The 21,636-nt window shown below is 43.8% G+C and overlaps 1 protein-coding gene across 2 annotated transcripts in view; it reads right to left on the bottom strand.

The window, feature by feature from the left end:
- Positions 1-21,636, bottom strand: part of LOC147729081 (cysteine repeat modular protein 2-like) — a 721,334-nt gene that overhangs the window by 659,449 nt on the left and 40,249 nt on the right. The window contains exon 2 of one of the 2 annotated variants that reach the window (XM_086959363.1): positions 18,474-18,677. The exons of the other annotated variant lie outside the window; for it this stretch is intronic. Coding sequence (XP_086815489.1) covers positions 18,474-18,677 — 204 coding nt within the window. The remainder of the gene's footprint in view (positions 1-18,473; positions 18,678-21,636) is intronic. 2 annotated transcript variants of the gene reach the window in all.

Consider the following 21,636-nt stretch of genomic DNA (forward strand, 5'->3'; position numbering starts at 1 on the left):
TCAGTTCTGCTTGAGTTGTGCTGCGAAGAAGAGGAGGTGTGTCAGTTCTGCTAGGTCCAGAGATTAATTGGCAGAGCACATTCAGCTCCTGCTTCCAAGGGTCCAGGACTGGGGTGGTACCACTTGGCAAGGTAGGACTCACAGGTGGCAGAATCCAGGTGGTAGGTTTAAGGTTCTTGTAACCTTGTGTTCTTGAGGCTCTAGTCAGGAAGCCAGACAACTAACCTGTGGAGTCACTTTGGGTTCCTGGGTTCAAGAAATGCAGGCCCAGTCCAACTCACACAGACAAGAGGGCAACAGGTCAGCACAGCGAGGCAGCAATCCAGCAGGGCAGTAGTTCTGAAGGGTAGAATCCAGCAGAGTGGCACTCCTTTCAGCAACACAGCAGCCCTTCTTCTTGGCACAGTCTAAAACTGTACTCACTGGCTGCAATGGCAGGCCTGAGACATGTTTAGGCAGGTCTACTTAAGTGAGTAGCCCAATAGGTGCTGCGGTCCCACTAGTTCCATTTAATTTACAGGCCCTGAACATATAGTACCGCTTTACTAGGAACTTATAAGTAAAAAACATATGCCAATTGAGGATAAGCTAATGTTACAATGTTTTGAAGAATGAGCACATGCACTTTTCCACTGGTCGGCAGAGGGGAATTGCATAGAGGTCTAATGCGAGCAATAACAAGATTAGCAACAATGGAGGAGGAAGGTAAAATGTTTAGGGGAAGACCACCCTAAGGCTGACAGGTCGAACTGTAAGCCACTAGGAAATGCCCCCTAGACGGCTTCCAAAGTTTGAAACCTCAAGCTCTCAGGCCTTCGGTCACATCTGTGTCCAAATTCACACCTTCACAAATATTCAACACAGTGTATACAAGGCCTGGGAATCCACTTTAATTTTTTTTTTTAAATATTTTTATTGATAAATTTTTTCCCCACATTTTATCTCCCCCCCCTCCCCCATTACATGGACAAGGCACAATAAGTTTCATAAGGCAGCCATATACTCAACTACATATTCAAAAGAAAAAGGGAAAGTGAAATATTACAATATACATACTACATACAGATCCTATCATAATATATACGGATACAAATAATATATGTTAACATTCCATAATACATACATTCCTCAAAATACCTTATTCAGTTCCAGCCTTCCATTGAATCAAAGGACCCCAGATTTGTATACCCAGCTTTTTACCCTTTCTCCCTTTCCTAGAGTAAATAGCTGTTTCCAATTTTTGTATTGACAAAGTTTTTCCTAGCCATTGATGATACGTGGGAGGATTTGGATCTAACCAAGTTGAGGCCACAAGCAGTCTAAAAATCGACATTGCTACAAACAGAAAATATTTACAATTAATTTGTCCGTTGGGGGATATTCCCAACAAAATAGTTGCTGAGTCCAACTCTATTGTTGTGTCTAAGGCATTCCGGAAAAAATTCCCGATATCTTGTTTTATCTTATCTAAGTGTGGACAAGTAGAGAAAATATGTAACAAATTGGCCTCCATACTGCCACATCTAAAACACGAGATGCCCGACACAGCCCCCCATTGAGCAATTTTCCATGGCGTATAATACAGGTGATACAGGCTCTTGTAGTGCTGGGCCTGAAGAGACGCTGAGCATAGTAATTTACATCCCATCTCAAGTGATTCAGAGAAAATATCTCTTTCTCTAGCTATATCTAAATCTGAGGACCATTTAATTATCCATTTGTCAAGATCATCCTTTTTTAACTTTGTCATTTCTAAATAAAATCTTTTTATAGTACAGTCATTACCTTTTTGTATGAGATCCATCATTATACTCCTCCCAAAGCCTAGAGCTCCCCCTTTTTTATTTAATATACAACTCCTTATTTGAAGGTATTTAAAGAAATGATTTGTGTTTAACATATACTTGTTTTTCAAATCTATAAATTGTAAGATGCCATTATCATCCCACATATCACCAATCATTCTTATACCTCGACTCTCCCATTCCTCATATACCATTCCTGAGAACACAGCCCTAGGTAATGAGGGATTATTTTTGAATCTAGTATATACACTATATTTCCCTATTCCAACTTTTTTGGAAAATCCTTTCCATATGCTGTAGGCCGCCATAATTATCTTGAAACGTGTTCTTTTAAAGTAACTTCCATCAGTAAATCTTAAAAAAATATTTTCAGCATTTGTACCCAGAGCTAAACCATATATAGCCAGCGAGCCTGTCTTATCCCATCCATCCATCTCAGCCCCCCCAATTAATCCAACCATTCCTTGTATTGCTGCAGCCCAATAATATACCTTTAGATCCGGCAGTGACCACCCCCCTCTCTCCCTGGGAAGGGACATATACCTCAATGCCCTCCGGGTTTTACCTCTAGCCCAAATAAAACGATTTACCATACTTTCGCAAATTTTAAACCACTTATTTTCAATTAGAAGAGGGATTGCCCTAAAAAGATACAACAGTTTGGGTAAGATCAGCATTTTAATAATATTAACTCGCCCAACTAATGATAAATGTAAGTTCTCATAACGATCCAAATCTTTTCTTGCCTTTTCGATTACTGGGGCAATATTATTATCCACCAAACTATCTAAATTAGACATAGTATTAATTCCGAGGTATTTCCCTGCCGGCACTACTCTTCTATCTTCACAAGGTGTAAAAGAGTTTTTAATAATCTGGGTTTTAGACGCGTTCAATGAGTACCCTGAGACTTGTCCAAATCTTAAGGCCTCGGCCTCTACAAATGTAGTTGCTTCCGTAGGGCAAGGTGTTATCACCGCAACGTCGTCAGCATAGGCTAATATCTTGCATGGCCCAAGAGCTGTATTGACTGGGGTGATCTCTGGTGCTGATTCTATCTTCCGTATTAAGGGATCCATATAGATGGCAAATAGCAGGGGAGAGAAAGGACATCCCTGGCGAGTTCCTCTCTTGATTTTAAATTGACCAGTTATACCCCCGTTTATCCTTAAGAGTCTGAATTGCTTTCAAATAGCCTCCTCTAATCCCAACTCTAGCTAGGGTCTGCCACAAATACTGCCAGGAGACCCGATCAAATGCTTTTTCCGCATCCAAAAGCATAACTGCCATCGGGTCTCCTGCTACTTCCGCCACATCAAATAAAGTTATGACTTTTCTAATATGGTGAGTTGTCCCTCTACCAGGAATAAACCCATGTTGGTTATCACTAACCAGGTTACTTATAATTCTTGCAAATCTTACAGCCAGTGCCTTCGAATAAATTTTGGTGTCATTATTCATCAATGTTATTGGGTGGTACGACCCTGGTTCATTCGGAGGCTTTTCTTTTTTTTAAATTAATACTATATCTGCCCCGCTCCAGGATTTGGGAATGGATACCCCACTTTGTGCAGCTTGAAACATTTGAGTTAAATTATTACCTAAACATCCCCAGAAAGTTTTATAAAACTCAATCGGTAGCTGATCAGGTCCAGCAGCCTTCCCCGAGGGTAGAGCAGTCATTGCTTCTTTAATCTCAGTTTCGTCCAACACGGTCTCTAATTCCTCTGCATCTTCAGGGGATATAGTTTTTACCTCAATGTTCTGGAGATATTCATTTATTCTATCGATACTACTGGGATCTTTCTCATCATATAAAGATTGGTAAAACTTCCTAAAGACCTCCCGAATTTCTTCTGGATCTGAATGTAGTTGTCCCTTTTCATCCTTTATTTCCTTAATCGTCCCTGCCGCCGCTATCTGTCTGGTTCGTATAGCAAGGACTCGCCCTATTTTCTCACTGAACTCGTAACAACTCTCCCTTCTGATTGTATATTGCTTTGCGGCTCTATTAGCAAGTTCTTCCTCTGCCTCACTTTTCACCTTCAGTAATTCTATTACGAATTGTTCAGTCGGCTCTCCCCTTATTACACAGTTATTAAGTTGTTCAATTCAATTCATATTCAAATGATCTTTATTCGGATTTGATACATCCATAAAAGTACATACAGAATGAAAGTACATTAAAAACATTAAAAAAAAACGATTCTTACAAAATTATAAACAGTGATCCAATTAGGTTAAGCAGTAAGATGACTTAAAGTGCATAATATAATGTACAAAATGCATGGTGCGTAATACTAAGGAATATTAATCCATCAATGTCCACAGTTACCCACTATAGAAGTATCTCTTACAAACATTCAATATTAATATAGCTGGTACTCAAGTACATAAACCAGCATAGTGCTATTATCCATTATCCATGTTCCATAGTTGCCCTTGATTTCACACAGGCTTTTATGAAACAGCTGACAGAATAAATAACATCATCCATATGCATCATTTGCAAAAATTGCAGAGCAGGAATAGATTCACGTAGATTATATTTGCGTAAGATTGGTCTTAAATATTGACAGGTATACAATTTGTAGTGGCCACAAAAGAAGAAATAATGCAATAGGTTTTGTCGTCCACCTAAAGAACAGGGACAATCCAGTTCTTCTAAGTTTTTATTGTAGCCAATAGGGAAGCTAAGCAAATAAACTAAGCTTCCCTCCCGGAACCTGAATAAAAGACTCCGATTCCATCTACCTATCGGCATTGTCAAATATCTAATAAAATTATTGGGGTTATCAACATCTAGATCACAAATGCGTGAATATTTCATGACCACTGGTTTACTAGATTCTGATCTCATCCTTTCCTCAGTATATACCTCCATAAGTGCCCGTTTAATACTGTTTTTGTGGGCGGGTACAATTAGGTCAGGGGAACTAAATAAGGATCCTAATCCCACCTGTTGCAGACTGGTTTTGACTGCTTTTAGCCAAGGTATGTGGTGAGATCTGTCACTAGACAAACAATCAGATATAATACTACGAGTCAATGTTGCTGCTGGGTTTAACCAGATTTTAATCCAAAATAGGGCAGGCCTTGACTTTATGAAATCAGCAATGTATGGCAGCCTCAATTCATTATGACAGATCAGAGTGGGAGCACAAGGGACTCCCCCTAACACCCTCCTACAGAATCTATTTTCCGCCACCTGAAGGGCCGAGCTGTTGCAATATCCCCATACTTCTGCACCGTAAGTCCCGGTTGGTCGACATTGGGTACGGTAGATGGTAAGAAGAGGGGTAACAACATCAGCTAATTTCGGTTGGCGAAGGGATAGGATCGAGTTAATTGACTTGCCAATTTTGTTGCTTGCAAAGGCAGCATGTTGCTGCCATGAGCCTGAGTTGGAAAATAACAACCCTAAATAAGGAAAAGTGCTGGTGCATTTTAAAATGTTATTACCCGATTTAATGGATGCAATGTTATACTTCTTTGGTCCGCAATTCATTATAAAAGATTTTTTAAAATTTGTATTTAAACCAAGATCGGACATGAAGGTAACAAAACCAGAGATTAAAGTACGTAGTGCATTCGGTGTACGCCCCATCAATACAGCGTCATCCGCATAAAGTAGAGTAGTGATGGGGGAGCCGTTTATTATGGGAACATCCTTAATAATCTCACTCAAAGTGTTGCTTAACCTGTTGATATATAAAATAAAAAGCAGTGGGGCGAGTACGCAGCCCTGTCTAACTCCTCTGCTGATAGGGATATCATCAGACAAATCACCATCATTGTTGATTCGTACTCGTGCTTTTAAATCCCTATGTAAGTGAGAAAGGAAATACACCAATGAATCGTCTAAACCATAATCGAGCAAAAGTGACCACAACCTAGAACGGTTAACAAAATCAAACGCAGAACTCAAGTCCATAAAACCTAAATAAAGAGGGGATTTTTTAACAATAATATATTTAGCCATAATCAGGTTTAGATTTAAGCATTGTTCTGTGGTGCCCACCTTACTTCTAAAACCCAATTGGCTACAATGAAGAATATTGTTATCTTCAGCCCAATCCCTTATCCGTCTGAAGATTACTCTTCCCAGAATTTTTAACGTGTTGTCGATCAGTGAGATCGGGCGATAGCAGGCGGGATCCGACCTATCGCCTTTCTTGAATATGGGCACAATGACACTGTTCGACCAGGATTCGGGAATTGAGCTGTCATTTAGGTTATTATATAGGTTGCATAAAAGAGGGGCCCAGAAGTTGATTTCTGATTTTATTTGGTCAATGGAAAGACCATCAGGACCTGGGGCTTTATTGCTAGCACTGTCAATGATAGCATCCTCGACCTCAAGTAATGAAAAGGTCAAGGGTTCATCACTGAGGGATAGAGAGACAGTGTCTGAAGGGGTAGCTGATATGGCATAGATTTGGGAGAAATGCTCTACCCACGCCTCGCCAGTTATATTACTATTAAGTTGGTTGATGTTAGAACCAAAGGATCTTAACGACTTGACTTCTTTCCAGAAACCCATTGAGTCCTTCAATTTGGCGGTGCGCGTAAGTGATTCCCAGTGGTTGATTACTAGGGCTTCAGATCTAATGCGTAAGACCCTTTTATATTGTGATCTTAATGCTCTCACGAGTTGGGGGTCCCTCGGGCTGGTATTAAGTGCAGCCCTCAAATCCCTGTTGGCCTTAGAGCAAGAAGTATCAAACCAACGGGGTCCCTGGGAGATATTATGCCTGACAGGTTTAGAGGATTCAATTTTAATTGCCCTGCATAGATCCCCAAAAGCGCCAACCACCTCATTGCTAGGACTTATATACGACAGGCAAGTCTCAACTGTCTCGGGGTATTTTTTGATTACTCTGGAAAGTATCCCTTTATTGTCAGCTCCCTTCCATGCTAGTCTCAATCTATTGGTTGATAATGCTAGATTTAGGGGACCTACATCTGGTTTCACTGCAACCCTTGAGGTCTGGGGATTGTGTATGTTAATTTTAAGCGGATAGTGATCACTATATGCGGAGCAGATGACTTCAGCTTTTAAGATTATTTCACTTAACTCAGGGCATGTGAAAATATAATCAATCGTAGAAGCACAGCCCTGACCTATTAAAGTGGGGGTTGTTACATTATTTATACTTGTACCTGCAAATTCCATAGCATTAACTAAGTCATGGGAAGCTATAAAATCTTTCAATTCTGCCCCATTCTTACATATTGGGCTATGGCGATACAAGTGTGCATTAAAATCCCCTCCGATGCAAATACTATCGAAAGATCCATGCTTTTGTCCCCCCATAATTTCATCTATAAAATTAAACAATAATGTGAAATTGCCATTTGGGCGGCTAACAAAATCATTATTATAAAAATTGATAATACATAATTTCAGTCTATTAATGTACTTGATAGCCATAAAACAACAGATACCTGGTGTTGGGATCAACTTAGTATGCACCCCATGTTTTATCTTGGACCAAATAGATAGTCCCCCGCTAGGTCGACCCATGGGAGACGGCAAAGCCTTAAGATTGTGACAGCAGAAGCCCTCAATTGTTGGTGACGTTGTACTCCATGTTTCTTGTAGCAACAATATATCACAGTTATTATCAACCCATTTGTACCACTCTGAAATTTTCAATTTAGAATTTAAACCTGCTATATTCCAGCTAACAATAGACAGTACTGAGTCCAGAGGCAAATGAGCAAGGGTCTGAAGTGGTTTGCTCAGGGTTCTTTGGGGCGAGTTTTCTGGGACAATCGGGAGTTCGGATACCGGAGAAGGGTCGACAGAGGTAGTCGAAGGTGGTCAGTCTTGCATGTCCAGATCCGAAAGTGGTGCATATCTATTGTACATTTGTAATGGAAGATAAGGTTGGTGAAATTGCATAGGTGGTGGGCGAAAATGCACAGATGGTGGTTGAAAATGCATAAATGGTGCTGCTTGTGGGTGCATTAATGGCACTGTGAATTGCATAGGAGGTGGGCGAGGTTGTGTGGCCGGTTGTCTGTAGAAATAACTCAAGGGTAACATAGTTGCAACAGTTGGGATGGTTGAATAGTTACAATTTCTGTTTAGGAGGTTTCTTACTGTCCCAGGATTATTAAAGTTGAGAACTACGCAGTCACCTTCCTTGTCCTTGAGTAAAGGGCCAACCCACGATACCCTACGCGCAGATATAATTTCTCTAGAGATGTCAAAACCAACACCTTTGTGTTTGGTTAGCCAGTCTATGCTCTTATTCCGCAATTGTACCCATGATTCCCCCTGATCCTCCCTCAATGGCGGGACACCTGCTAGAACCAGAACAAAAGGACAGGCATCCGGTGGCAGATGTAATGCTGGTCCTTGATGTTTGAAAGATTTAGTAGACCCTTGGGGGCCATTACCCACGTTGTTGTTAGCTGCAGTAGATTTTGGAGCTGCGCTTAGATTGGTTGGGCCATTATTGTTGCTTGGAACAGAAGTGTTTGAAGTCGGTGGAATAACAACTTTCCTAGGGGCAGGTATAGGGGTTGGTTTCGTGGATGTATTAGCCTTACTCATAGCTGGCCCCTTTTTGGTGGTGGTGGGTTTAACTGATGATTGTACCGTCAAAGGAGAAGCAGAAACAGAATTGCTTAGTGCCCCTCCCGCGGTACTGATGTTAACCTATTTTTTTGATGACAATATATTGTTTGCAGTTTCCAATTCCTTCAAAAGGTGATCTGCTCTGACTTGGTCCAAGATGATTGACCCTTTCCTTTTTGTTTCACTAGTTTTAACCAGGTTATCCAATCTATCAAGTCTATTAAAAACATTATTAAACTGGCTGATCATTTGTTTTTCAATCCGGTTAAAAATAGTATCAACTATGGTTTCTATCATATTTCCGTTCTGTCTGGAAAGATTATAATTATCACCCATTATAGTAGTTTGGGTCCATGTAGTTTTAGAGTTCCCACATGGGTTAATAATGGATACATCAGAAATACTATCCAAGTCTGCGGAGTCTTTATCCTCTTTATCCTCGGTCAAGACGGTTTGCACCCCAGATGATTTATTTTTATTCCACAAACTTTGTGGTGTTGGTTGATTTTTGTGGAATACAGGCTGTTTTCTTTTATTCGCACTTTGCTTAGATGTGCCTCTTTTGCGTTTCTCCCTGCCCGGCTTGTTGCTACTAGAGTCAATGATGTCCACATTAATGACATCATCCTGCGAGGCAGTTACAATTGTAGGAACACTCTCTATCTGAGGGGATACCGGGGATGTCGCTGTCAGTGTTGGCTTTGGCGTTGCTGCCACTGATGTTGAGGAGGCAGAAACTTGTGCTATATAGGTGACAGTGTTTTCATCATTCAGAATAGTGGGCACGTCAACAAAGGGATGTGATGGTTTAACCACAATTATTTCTGGGTTTATGTGTGCATCTCCGTTGGTACAGCTGGAGCTACTTGTGAGAGTCGTTTTGTTATTAGTAGAAAAAGAACCCATAGAGAACCTTCTCTCGGTCTCCACTATTTCGTTAAAGGCAGAGTCTATCATTGACTCAAAGGAAGTAATAAGGGAGACAGAAGTTTCAGCAATCTTGTTTTCTACATCAATGTTCTCGCTGTCGCCCATTTTAATATCCGTAATAAATGCTCACCTTTAGAAAAGTTGTCAGAGGGGTGGCCCGCCCGTCCACTGCAGTCCACTGACAGCCACAGACGGTCCCGCCCTTGTCCCGGGCTTCTCCCGGGACGCTCCCGCACGCTCCCGCTAGCGGGTACTGGCCTTCCCTTATGTAGGTGGACCGTTAAGTAGCAGGCGGGGCGTGGTGGACAGGGAGAGCGGCCAGGTGTTGGTAGGCGGGCGCGGTGTGCAGAGGCTTCTGGTCCTTGAAGTCCTCCTCCGCGCGCTCGCAGCCCTGGTCCAGCCCACGTTCTTCAAACCTGCTCCCTGTTCTCCCTGGTGCGCAGCGGGACCCGCGAAGCGGGTTCCGCAAGTTGTTGAGGCAAAGAGGCGATGATTAAAGGGTCCAGAAATGCCCTTGAACTACGGCAGCAGCAGTCTCCGCTTTCAACTTCAATTAAGTTGTTCTTCTGCCTCCAGTACTTTTCCCTCTTTCTCCTTATATCGCAGTCTTTCTGTTTTCCTCTTGAAGGCGCTATAACTACACGTTTCACCGCGTGCTCCTGCCTTAAAGGCATCCCATACTATGCCAACTGCAGCAGTTCCTCTATTATATTCAAAGAATTCAGTAATCCATTTAGACATATGTTTTATTTAGTCATCATCTAAAAGCAATCCCCTTTCGAATGTCCACTCCCTTCTTATTGTTGTTCCCCCACTCTGCTTTATCGTTAGGATTAGAGGATTGTGGTCACTAAGTATCCGATGAAGTCTATCAATTTCCACTATACTAATTAAATCATTGGAAACCAGGAAGTAATCCAGCCTAACGCATATCTGATGCGGTGCTGAATAATATGTATAACCGAGTTGTTTCGATCTGATTGACCCCCAGACATCTCGCAATGTATTATTTTCTAAAAGATCAGTAAGGGCCTTGTAGACCTTTTTTTTCCTCCCCTTATACTGTCTTAGTCAAGTCAAGTCAAGTCAGAGAATTTATATAGCGCACTACATACCCAGAGGGTCTCAAGGCGCTTAGGAAGGGGAGGAGGATTACTTGTCAAATATCCATGTTTTAAGTTGCTTTCTGAATGCTAGGTGGTTCTGGGTAAGGCGGAGGTAAGTGGGGAGTGAGTTCCAAGTTTTAGAAGCCAGGTATGAGAAGGATCTGCCTCCCATGGTGGTCTTGTTGATGCGGGGTACAGTGGCGAGGGCTTGGCTGGAAGAACGTAGTTGGCGGGAGGGGGTGTAGAAGGACAGTCGTGAGTTGAGGCATTCTGGTCCGATGTCGTAGAGTGATTTGTGTGCGTGGGTTAGCAGTCGGAAAGTGATTCTCTTATTGACGGGTAGCCAGTGGAGGTCTTTCAGGTGACCAGAGATGTGTTCGTTGCGCGGGATGTCTAATATGATCCTGGCTGAGGCGTTTTGGATTTGTTGGAGTTTCTTCTGGAGTTTAGCGGTAGTACCTGCGTAGAGGGTGTTTCCGTAGTCCAGTCGGCTCGTGACCAGAGCATGGGTGACTGTTTTCCTGGTTTCGGTGGGGATCCATCCAGGATCTTATTGAGCCTGATCCTAGACCCTCCGCTCCGTCAATATTTAAGTCTCCACCTATAATAACTCGAGGGGCCCAGTCTGCCAACTCAGAATCCAAAAATTGCAGAATTTTCTGGATCGTCCTGTGTAGAACCATATGCTGCAACTAATGTTGTCCACACCCCCCCTAATAGTACCTCAACCATCGCCCATCTCCCCCAATTATCTCTTAACTTTCTCCTTGTTACTACATTTTTATCCCTCGATAGAATCGCTACCCCTCTCTGTTTAACTCCTTGTTTAGAAGCAACTATTAATTGAAACCCCAGCTGATTAAGATATATCTCATGGGTACTTATTACATGTGTCTCCTGAAGAAACACAAAATCTACGTTCATTTGCCGTAGCCGTATTCCTATCTTCTGCCTTTTCGTTACATCATTTAGGCCGCATACATTCCATGTCACTAATCTAATAGACATTTTTCATTTTATTTTTTTTCCCCAGCCAGTTCTCTTCAGACCCTACCTGCTTGCTTTTATTTAATGTTCTAGAAACGATATACAATACTAGGCCTAGCACACTGCATAAATACACTTCCCTGTTAATTTCAATATTGTCTTCCACATCTTCAGTGTCACTACCCATATCATACAGTTGATACAAATTACTTTTGTCAAATCCTCTTAAGTGTCTGGTACCTTTGTGCCCTGTCCATTTCCCTGCCCATCCCCAACCCCACCCCAGACTGCCCACCCTCAGAGTCCCACCCCCCCTACAGGCAAATAGGTCCAACGGACCTATGTCTGGCCGACTTTTGCCTCCTGGATGTCAAACCCGTAAACCCCCCTAACTTTCCCTTCATCTTACTGTGCTCAGTGTATGTCCAACAAATACCACCCCTATTCGTGCTCAACTTCTACCCCAATTCTTCTTATATTAATACCAATCTTTACTTATTGAAGCAGAAAAAGCTACAACTCAAGAAAACCATCCGATAAAGAGGAGTAAAAAATCAAATAAATTTTTCATAGACCTTGAGCAAACAGTTTCCTCTATTATTTTAAATAAGTCCTCATATGTAGCTTTCGTCCCCAAAAATTACTTTACACAGTCTCTATTTTCCATATTATATTTATCTTCGTTTCTTTTGGGGAATATCCCTAAGAGCTACTGCATGATCATTATTCTCAACATTCTCCTTGTGCCTTGTTTTCCGTTGGTCTTGCAGAAAGTTAAGATATTCTTGTGCAAGTATCTCAGAGTAGAAAATGTTAAAGTTCCCATTTACTCCAATCTTCAAATGAGCGGGATACAGAAGGTAAGCCTCACAACCTATGTTTTGAAATGGGGTAATGAGCTGCCTCATCCTCCACCTTCTTTCCACAGTGGTATGGCAAAAGTCAGGACGTGCAAAGAACTCTACGCCGTTGTATTTGCATTTAGCTTGGGGCTTTGCTTTGTTCATTATCTCTTCTCGCAAAAGAAAATTCCCCACGTATAGAAGTATTGCGCGAGGCTTACTCTGCGCTGCTTTCTGGATCAGAGGAAAACGATGCGCCCTTTGTATTTCATGGTCAAGATCCCATGTAGACAACTCTGGGAGGGCACCCTTTAATAAGTCAACAACATACCCCCGAAAATCACTTCCTTCTTTCCCTTCCTGTATTCCAATCAGGCGAACATTGTTGCGTCTTTGTCTGTTCTCAAATTCCTCGAGTTTCCATAACATGTCGGCCGTAGTCTTATCTTGTTCTTTTCTGTCATCCTTCACTTTGACCATATCATCTTCTAATTTCCCGGTTCTAGTCTCTACTTCAGAGACTCTCTCAGCCATCTCCTCATACAACCTGCTGACCTTACGCAAGGAGGATTGTATTTTCCTATTCGCCCGTTTAGCCCTGCGCTTTGCTTTTTGGCTCTCAATGCGAGCCTCACTCTGCATTTGTTTTAATGTTGTAAATAAAACTTCAAAATTAGACATACCACCATCCGCTCCACGGTCCGCAGAGTCCAGAGTTTCACCATTTACAAACTCATCTGCCGGTATTCCAGAGTTCTCTGCCATCTTATCCAAATTTAGTTTTTTTACTACTGTTTTCATATTGCCTCTGCGTTCCTTTGACAATCTCTGTTGTCTAGATTTCCCTTTTCGTTTGCTTGACTTCTTTTTTTTGCTCTTAGTTTTAATTTTTTCCACAGATCTGATACTGCCCTCAGGATTTGTCTTTGATCTAGAAGAGACGTCTTTTTGCAATGTTTTTTGAACTGAATCCTTATATTCTTTATCAATAGGTTCTATCTCACTACTGATAGGAGTTGAGGAGTTTTCAGAGTCAGTCCCTGATACAGTCTCATTACTTCCCGTGTCAGTATTCACTGTTTCATCATCTGAACTCTCCGTCTCTGACTCCGTGTCTGTCGTTGATCCCAGACTTCCATTCATACTTTCCTCATCATCCGCCTCGTCATTACCAGTGAAAAAAACCTCATCACTGGAAGAGGCAGGAAGTGCATCAGGTAATTTGTGTGTGCTTGCATCCCTCTTATTAATTGAATCCAAGTTAATATCTTTATCAACCCTTAGCTCTGTTTCAATTAAGTTAGTTGCAGCCTCAGAATTACTTTTTTCTACAACAGTATCCTCCACCAGGCTTTGTTCTGCGCCTGGCCCTTTAACTCCAGATACCACTGGTGCCAAATGAATTGTGGCTTTCTCCTTTAAGAGCTTGGGTCCGCCCACTTCCACAGCAGTAGAAAAGTCTCCGCCTTCTGCTGCCTCTGTAACTTCAGTTAGAGGCTGTACCTCGAGCGCGCAGGTACCATCCCCATCTGCTCCTGCCTGTTCAAACGGTTCCCTCTCCACAGCAGGCTGCAACATCCTGCACAGGCTCACCAACGTGGGGACTCTCACTCCCGGTGGCAGATTCGACTGCAAAGTTGTTTGGTCAGTCGTTACTGGTGTTGCTGCGGGCAAAAAAGTCTCAACTATGGTCATCTGGCGGAGTGCAGTTTCCTTTCCAAGTACCTCCCCAGCGGTGAGTTTTGCTTCCTCTCTTCTCCTTACAATAGCTGACGCTGGGACAGTCACATTCTTTTTTTTCCCTCCTTCCTCTTTTTCACGTATTTTCTTTAATTTATTTTCCTTTGCCGCTTCTCGCCTTTGCTGCGCTTCAGATCGTGCTTTCCCTCTTAAATTAAGCGCTGGGGCCCCGAGGTTATCCATATCCTCCTCCACCTCGGAGTCACGGCTCCAATCGTCTCGGTCACGATTCTTCCTCGAGTAAAGTGCAGGTTTTGTAGCCATAGATTTTGAAGCAACTTTCCAATAGCGACTTCCAGGTAGGGGCGAACGGGAAATCAAAGCTGAACAGTGTTTGTGCAGATATTTCTGCAGAGCCCACTTTTTCTCTTGTGGAAAGTAACATATCAAAAAAAGCAAGCCAGTGAGTTCTCTCAGCATCGCTTTTTATCCGTATCGAGTGCTCTTTTCTCCCAGTAAGAAAGGCAAATTTTCCGCAGCAGATTAGATTAAATCAACTTAGCTTGGTAGTAGATCGGTGAATCTGCAAATCTGTAAGTCTGCAATCTAAGCATATGAGCACGTAGTACACCTCATCTTCCCAGTCAGGAGGGTTACAGGGTGCGACCATCCACTACGGCGTCTCGGCGGCCATCTTGCCTCCCCAGGGAATCCACTTTAAATGGCTATTTCGATCAGAAAAAAGGCCAGCACTTTAAAAGTAGTCTGATGTACTACTGCAGCGAATATCATGAGGGAGGCAGGCTGTCAACATAAATAATAATTCATGCGGTCTGAGCTCATCTTTTGGAGAAATTTGTTGAAGATCGTCCACAGAGTTTTAAAGGCATTAGGATACATACTTCTTCATATTAGTGTTTATTCCTTTAATGGCTTCAAATATAACCACATAGTCACAATCACAGATTCTGTAATATACAGTAACGTTCTAGTGAGCCATCAGAAACTTTTTGAAACAAAATAATTAAAATTATATGCCCAACCATTTATAAAAGCCATCACATATTTAACCTCGGAAAACTGCATCAGCCAGAACACTTTGCACAAGAACATTTTTACTTCAAATGCACTTCAACACTAAATTTGTGACGAGAAATGAAATCTGTGCCTTTCCTGCCACTAAAGGTTGGCTAATTTGCAACAAAACATTCATAGAAAAAAACCTCACATCTGGTGTGCTCTAAAAGAGTCAGTCCTGGTAACCGACCTGTCCCCTCTGTTCCTACCCTTTGTGTGAAGCGGTTGAATTGTGTGAAGCGGCTGAATTGTGTGAAGCGGCTGAATTGTGTGCGCTGGTAGTCGGGCCTTTAAACAGAACTTACCAGCAGGGAAACTCTCTTGGTTCTCTGCTCAAGATTGCATGAGCGGCCGTTATCCATGATTTCATTTTCAGCAAGGTCCTGTGTGTGCACCTACTGCTCAAAAAGACACAATAATACATTTTTTTAAAAGTGTGCTTTTGATTCCCATACCCCAAGGCCCTGGCCCACCAAGAAAGCACACCTTCTGGGTAAAGATTTACCATTCAACCAAATTTGGAGTAATTCTGTTCAGTGTTGTACCACTGCGTAAAATGTCCTTAATTTCGCAATTGAAATTGCAAGCAGAAGAAGCATTTTGGGCCTCTTTTCTTTGATCTCAGTCCCCGCTTGAGAGACCACCTCAAAACTTTCTTGGAAGTATCTGAGGTGAATAAACATTTCTGGATAAAGTTTCATGTACATTCATGTCATGGCACCAAAGTAGTGAAACTTTAAACATTCTTCCCATGGAAATTCCGACTGAACTATAAGTATACAGAGGTGACCTCCAGTCATATATAAATATATATTTTAGCTACTGGCGGTTGCCATATTTAGGACCTAGTTTCCATAGGAAAATAATTTTTGGGCTTGCCAGAACTTTGGTGTTGTTTGACTAATCTTCATGAAATGTTCCCCCCAAAAAAGTGTCGAGGTAGGTTCTGTGCATCATGAAAAGTTTGGGGATGATCCGTTCAGTGGAGATCGAGAAATAGGAGCGTGAAATAATGGTACGTTTGTAATGTTAATTCCAGTAGGAACGCATTGTCGAACCTACAGCCCTAACTACAGGATGGCATTCCACTAGGTTTGCCGGAAAGGTCGATGTTATTACAGATTTTTTTTATTTGGTGCAAATCCATTCAGTAATTTTTGTGAAATTAAATTCAAACAATATAGTGATATCCCTGGCCACGGATGTTTTGTGATGGTTTCGTAGTGGTCATACTGACATCCTGACAAGTTTGAGGTAAATCGAGAAAGCGTGCTCCAATGGGAAAGCTCCGATTGGCTGGATGACACCCTAACAGAAAGTTGCGGTGGTTTCACTGTCAGAAGAGCATACTCCTGTCTCAAAAGCAAGCAACAGGTGAAATTGCAGAGGTTTGGGGAGTGGGCTGCTTGCATCAGCAACAGTCACCACATCTCCCACCAAGGAAGATCTGATGGCAACCTGCTCTTCATGTCAAACAGCGACCCCCACATCTCCTGCCAACACAAAGCTCTAGAGAGGACAATGATTTCCTTGCAGCCAACACGAAGCTCCAGCTCGGGTTCCTAATGTGTACTTGGATTCAGAAGCGGTAAACTCTTTCCTGGTAAGAGCTTGGTCCTTGGTTTATACCCACACTCCATTGTGGCTGCCCTTAACTTAGAACTTTTGCTGATCCAGCACAACCAGATACCTGCAAATGGCACCTTGTGCTTTTTGGTGCTATTTTCATCTTCAATATTAAAAATTCATAACTTTGGTTTTACGTATTGGAGTGTTGTCATTTTGGTGTCATTTTATTTATTAAAGTTCACTCTATTTTCCTAAATTGGTTTGGGATTTCTCCTATATTGTGTTTTAACTTTATTACTGTTTGAGTGCCAGATAATTACTTTACACATTGCATCTAAGTTAAGCTTGACTGCTTTGTGGAAACCTACCAGGGGGTTAAGCACAGGTTTATATAGTGACTTGTGGTTCATCCTGACAAGGATTGTGTTTGATACTTGAGTAGGGCAATCTTGCCCAACTAATAACTACATTTCTTACAGTTCCAATATTTAGCAGTTAAGAAAACTGAGGAACCAAAGAGAAAAGTTAAATTTGCAGGATCACACGCTTTTGACGTGTGTGGTCTTCTAGTTCCATGTCAACCATCTGCCCACTAAAACACATCCTGTCTCTCGGGAGTTAAAGGATTATACACACTAAGAAAAATCCATTAAATGTGTTTGGGATGATCTATATATGTGTATTCTGTTCTACATATAATGCATCTTCCTGGAGTCAGTTAGCTCTTGCAGTGGATAGACAAACTGGGTGTAGTATTCACTCTGTTAGGTTTACTGTATTGTATTTTCATTTATAGTGGTTCATACCCCTGTTGAGGGAAATGTATTAGTGGTTGGGTAGCACACTACACTATTGGAGAGTATTTGGTTGAATGAGCTTCAGCTATAGTGTGGCCTACATGGAAAACATTTTGGTATCATTCATAACTGACCAGAGAGGTGATTTTATCCTGATTTAGGTCATAACATCTAAGATCCGTAAGTGATAGAGGAAGACATGATTTGCATTAACTTATTATTATCTCTAAAGATAAGGGATTTGATGAAATGGATCCTATCATTTAACAACACACAAAGTGCTTGAATTAATTTAATCCCGTAAGCACAACCGTGGGTATCAGTACAAGTAAGATAATCTCTCACAATCATAACGCAAATGGAGAATAAAACTTAGCAAGCAATCTGATATGCAATGACGTCTTAAACCACAACCCTAGTCAGTAGTTCAGTGCAACTGATCCAACCACTCTTAATAAAATTAAACACCGATAAACCCGGAGCCAGACATAAGGTATATAGAAGTTAGTTTTAGGTGGGATATCTGCTCTAATGGTGGTAGTGCGGGATGAACAATGGGTTATAGAACTGCACTCAAGATATCAATGAGAATTTCCATGAGTCTGTTGTAGTACTTTCCCGTCCCTGGGAACATGATGTCTCTCTCTTTTCTGCATTATCTGCTAAAAATGATAATTAAGGTGTGAGGACCAGCATCTAGGTAGCGAATGAGTGAGAACGTGTGAAGTGGTAGCATCAGTGGCACGTGACCTCAGATTACACACTACACACTGGACCTTTTTCTAACTCAAATTCAATTAAGTATACAATTGGTTCTCAAAGTTCACTGCAAGTTAATTGAATTGATTAGATCTTACATTGAGTTGGACGGTAAATGAAAGAGTGCACTGCCAACTTGATCTCCACGAAGAGTGAACAAAGAGATGAGTAGAACAGCCAAGACTGCGTTTGAGAGACAGGTGAGGATTTACAAATACTAGAGAAATGAACAGGACTAGAAATGGTGCCACCAGGCGGTACAGTGACTGAGGGCATTTTGTTACATCATGATCACAATGTCATAGAAAAGACAGACTGTGGAGGTGTGTTACCTTCTAAGCATTCACTGAAAGAACAGGCACCATTTTGCAGTTTATAGTTCTCCTTGCACATGTCACAATTCTCAGCACCAGTGCACAGTTCACAGTTGGGTGTGCATGGTTCACAGACATATCGGTCTAGATCCTGGTAGTAACCTCGCGGGCAATGCAACTTGCAACGATTGCGATGGAGGAAGCGTTCCATGCCATCTTCACCTGAGAAAGAAAATACATTAAATCATCTGCATAGAATTGATGTCCACACTGAAGTGAAAAAGAAAAGAAATTAAACTGACTTAAAACATAGCAATGAGAATTAGACCAGTATTAAACACTTACATGTTAGATCACTTGGATATTTATTTCAAGAGTTTAGCTGGCAAAAGTGCAGCAGAGATAGGGGCACAATAAACCCCAATTAAAACTAGCCGCGGCCCATGCAGGTAAGAGCGGTGAGGCCAGGTGGGTAGGGATTTCAGTGGACGATGACGAGGGGAAAATAATTAAATAATTAATTAATTATATATCGCTCTTACCTGCACGGGCTGCGGCTGATTATACCGGTATTTTTCCATACAACGAGCAGATGGGGAGGCGGCCGTGTTGGTATTTTACTTACTGCACCAGGGTCCATAGTATGCCGTGCTGCTCCATTATATTTAACTTAGAAATCAATAGCAGCTTATAACAGTTAGTAAAAATAGTGAAGGCTTTTTAGGTGGAGCCGAGAGTCAGCGAGCAAGCGCTGCTCTAGCGGAGATCTGGGGTAGTTCAGTAGGTGAGGGAAGCTCCGCCCTCTCCCCGCCTTTATTTTTAATTGGCTTATTTTTTTGTCCCTCATAAATGCTGTCTTCTGATTCGTTATGAGGCTTGTTAGTCCCGCCTTAGTAGTGCCATGTCGTCATTTGGAACCTCCCATGGCTACTGGCCCCTTTCTTTAGTTGTTACACAATACATGTTCTTTTTTTTATTTTCCCTACATTAAGCACAACGACGTGCTTTGTTTTCACCCCCCATCCCACCTCCCCCAGAAGATCCCAATCTGAGCGGCAGAAGGAGAAGAGAAGCTACCGTCCGTGCCCAGCATTACCACACTCCCACCCTCAGCTACAAGGCTGGCGGCTCCAGCACAGGCGGGTCCTGGGCAGAAGGGGGCATGAGACCCCTGGATGCTCTTGTGTAGTGTAACTAATAGTTATGTTCAGTGAGCTTGGGATGCATGTGCAGCGATGTTACGGGCATTGTGTGAACGGTATGCAACTGCGTAAAGATTTGACCCCTGGCCGCTAATAGAGTGTCCACCCCCATGGGTACCAGATGGATAAAATGCATGTTCTGCTGTCAGGGGATGCTGTTGGCACTAAGTGAATGAACAAGGCAGCCACCGCCGCTTGGGGTAAGTTGCACTCACTCAGTGCTGGTTTTCAGCTTCTATTCATCTTGCTTTCTGTGGGTGGGAGGTTTACCCTCCTTGTCCTTTGCCCGCCCCTACCACATCGGTGCCGCCCCGGTGCCCCACCCTCCCCTGGGCTGTCACTTGTTGCAGATAGTGTACAGTTGCATACACTTAGACATCACTAATTGGGGCAGGAGGCTCTCACTGGATCTACCCATCCGTCCTCGGTCTGCTCCTTTCTCGCTCACTATTGGTCCAGTTTCAGGATCCTGCAGGTCTCTGCCACGCACCTCTCAGGACATTGGGGTGAGGGAGAGGGGCAGGTGGTTATTGGTGCTGCTTTCTGCTGGGCCCCGGGGGAAGCACAGTCGCAGACTAGTCTTCCCCCGGGGTCTTCCGCACAGGGATAAGCTAGTCAGGGGAAGGGGAGGAGTTAGGAGGGGGGCTATAAGGCACAGGGGAGGAAGGAAACGTCCTCTACCTGTTGCCTGGCATCATCAGGAGGGTTTAGCAAAGGGAGAGTGCGGAGCTAGTGTAGGGACAGTGTTAGATTAGGCCGGGGGTGATTTTTGGCATTTCTTCGACGTTGCGTGGCTGCCTGACGGTAGCGGTTTAGTGTACATGCCAGAAGCGTTGGATTCGGCGATGTCGGGTGTGTCGGCCGAGGAGGTGCGGGCGGCCCTGCTGCTGCTGGCCCGCGTGGGGCGAGAGGACCTGCTTCAGCCAGGTGTGTTGGGCCAGTCCTGGGTGGGCTGCACGAGGGCCACGCACGTGGCCTCGGCCGGGGTCCTGGCCTGCCAGGACGACACCCCAGCAGCGCAGGGGCGGCAGTTGGGAGAGGGAGGTGGAGCACCGAGGGACTCGGCGTGGGGCGGGAAACGCAAGAGCCTGCCCCCGCGAGTCTTCCCCCCGCTTCAGTTCATGCTGGGGGCTTCTGGGGCCGTGAATAAGGGAGGGGAGTGCCCCCCCCCCCCCACGTGGCCTGAGACTGTCCAGGAGGGCTTTGAAGGGGCAGATGGAGATGAGCCCAGTGTCTTGTCGGCTGGGAGTGCTGGGGGTGCCCCTGGGTCTGCAGGGGTGGTCCTATTGCCTGAAGGGGGGCCCTGGGGGGGCCAAGGCGGAGGGTCAGGTTCCTGTGGGTGATGCAGTAGATGTGGATGGGGGCAATGGGATGATGCCCCCATTGACTTATCCACTAGTTCGAGGGTCAATACTCTTGCCCCGGTGGGGCGGGGAGCGGCTGTGACAGCGGAGAACCGGGGGGGACTGGTTTTGTCTGGGCCCCAGCTGGGGTTTGGGGGGGCAGGGGGGTCTGCTCATGGGGCACATGCAGGGAGTTTTCATGCCACCGGTCAGGGGTTTCAGGGGTTACTGCCCGCCCCCGTCCCTCCCAATTTGGGGAGCCTTGTCCTAGGAAGACAGAGCACGGAGGAGAGGCTTCTGGAGCAGATTAGGAGGCTAGGTGGGCAGAACAGACGATGTCCCGGGTGGGTGCTGTCTGGGGGCCTGAAGTTGAGGGCCCGCCCACCCCGATCTCTGAGGAGGAACGGGAGGCGGAACTGGAGGAAGAGATGAGGCGGGCAAAGGGTAGGAAGTCAGTAGGGGCAGGACCTAAAGGCAAGGTGCAGGGTGCAGGGACGGCTGGGACGGCTTTGAGGCCCGATGATGCCGGGGCCCACTCAGGCTGGAGTGACCTGAGGGGCGGGCGGGGAACAAAGCCAGAAGCAGTAGGGCAGTCCGCGGCGGCTGTCCCTTCACCACGGGCACGGGCTACGGCGT

The sequence above is a fragment of the Lissotriton vulgaris genome, chromosome 2_2 (assembly GCF_964263255.1).
Source record: "Lissotriton vulgaris chromosome 2_2, aLisVul1.2, whole genome shotgun sequence".
Classification (NCBI taxonomy): Eukaryota; Metazoa; Chordata; class Amphibia; order Caudata; family Salamandridae; genus Lissotriton; species Lissotriton vulgaris.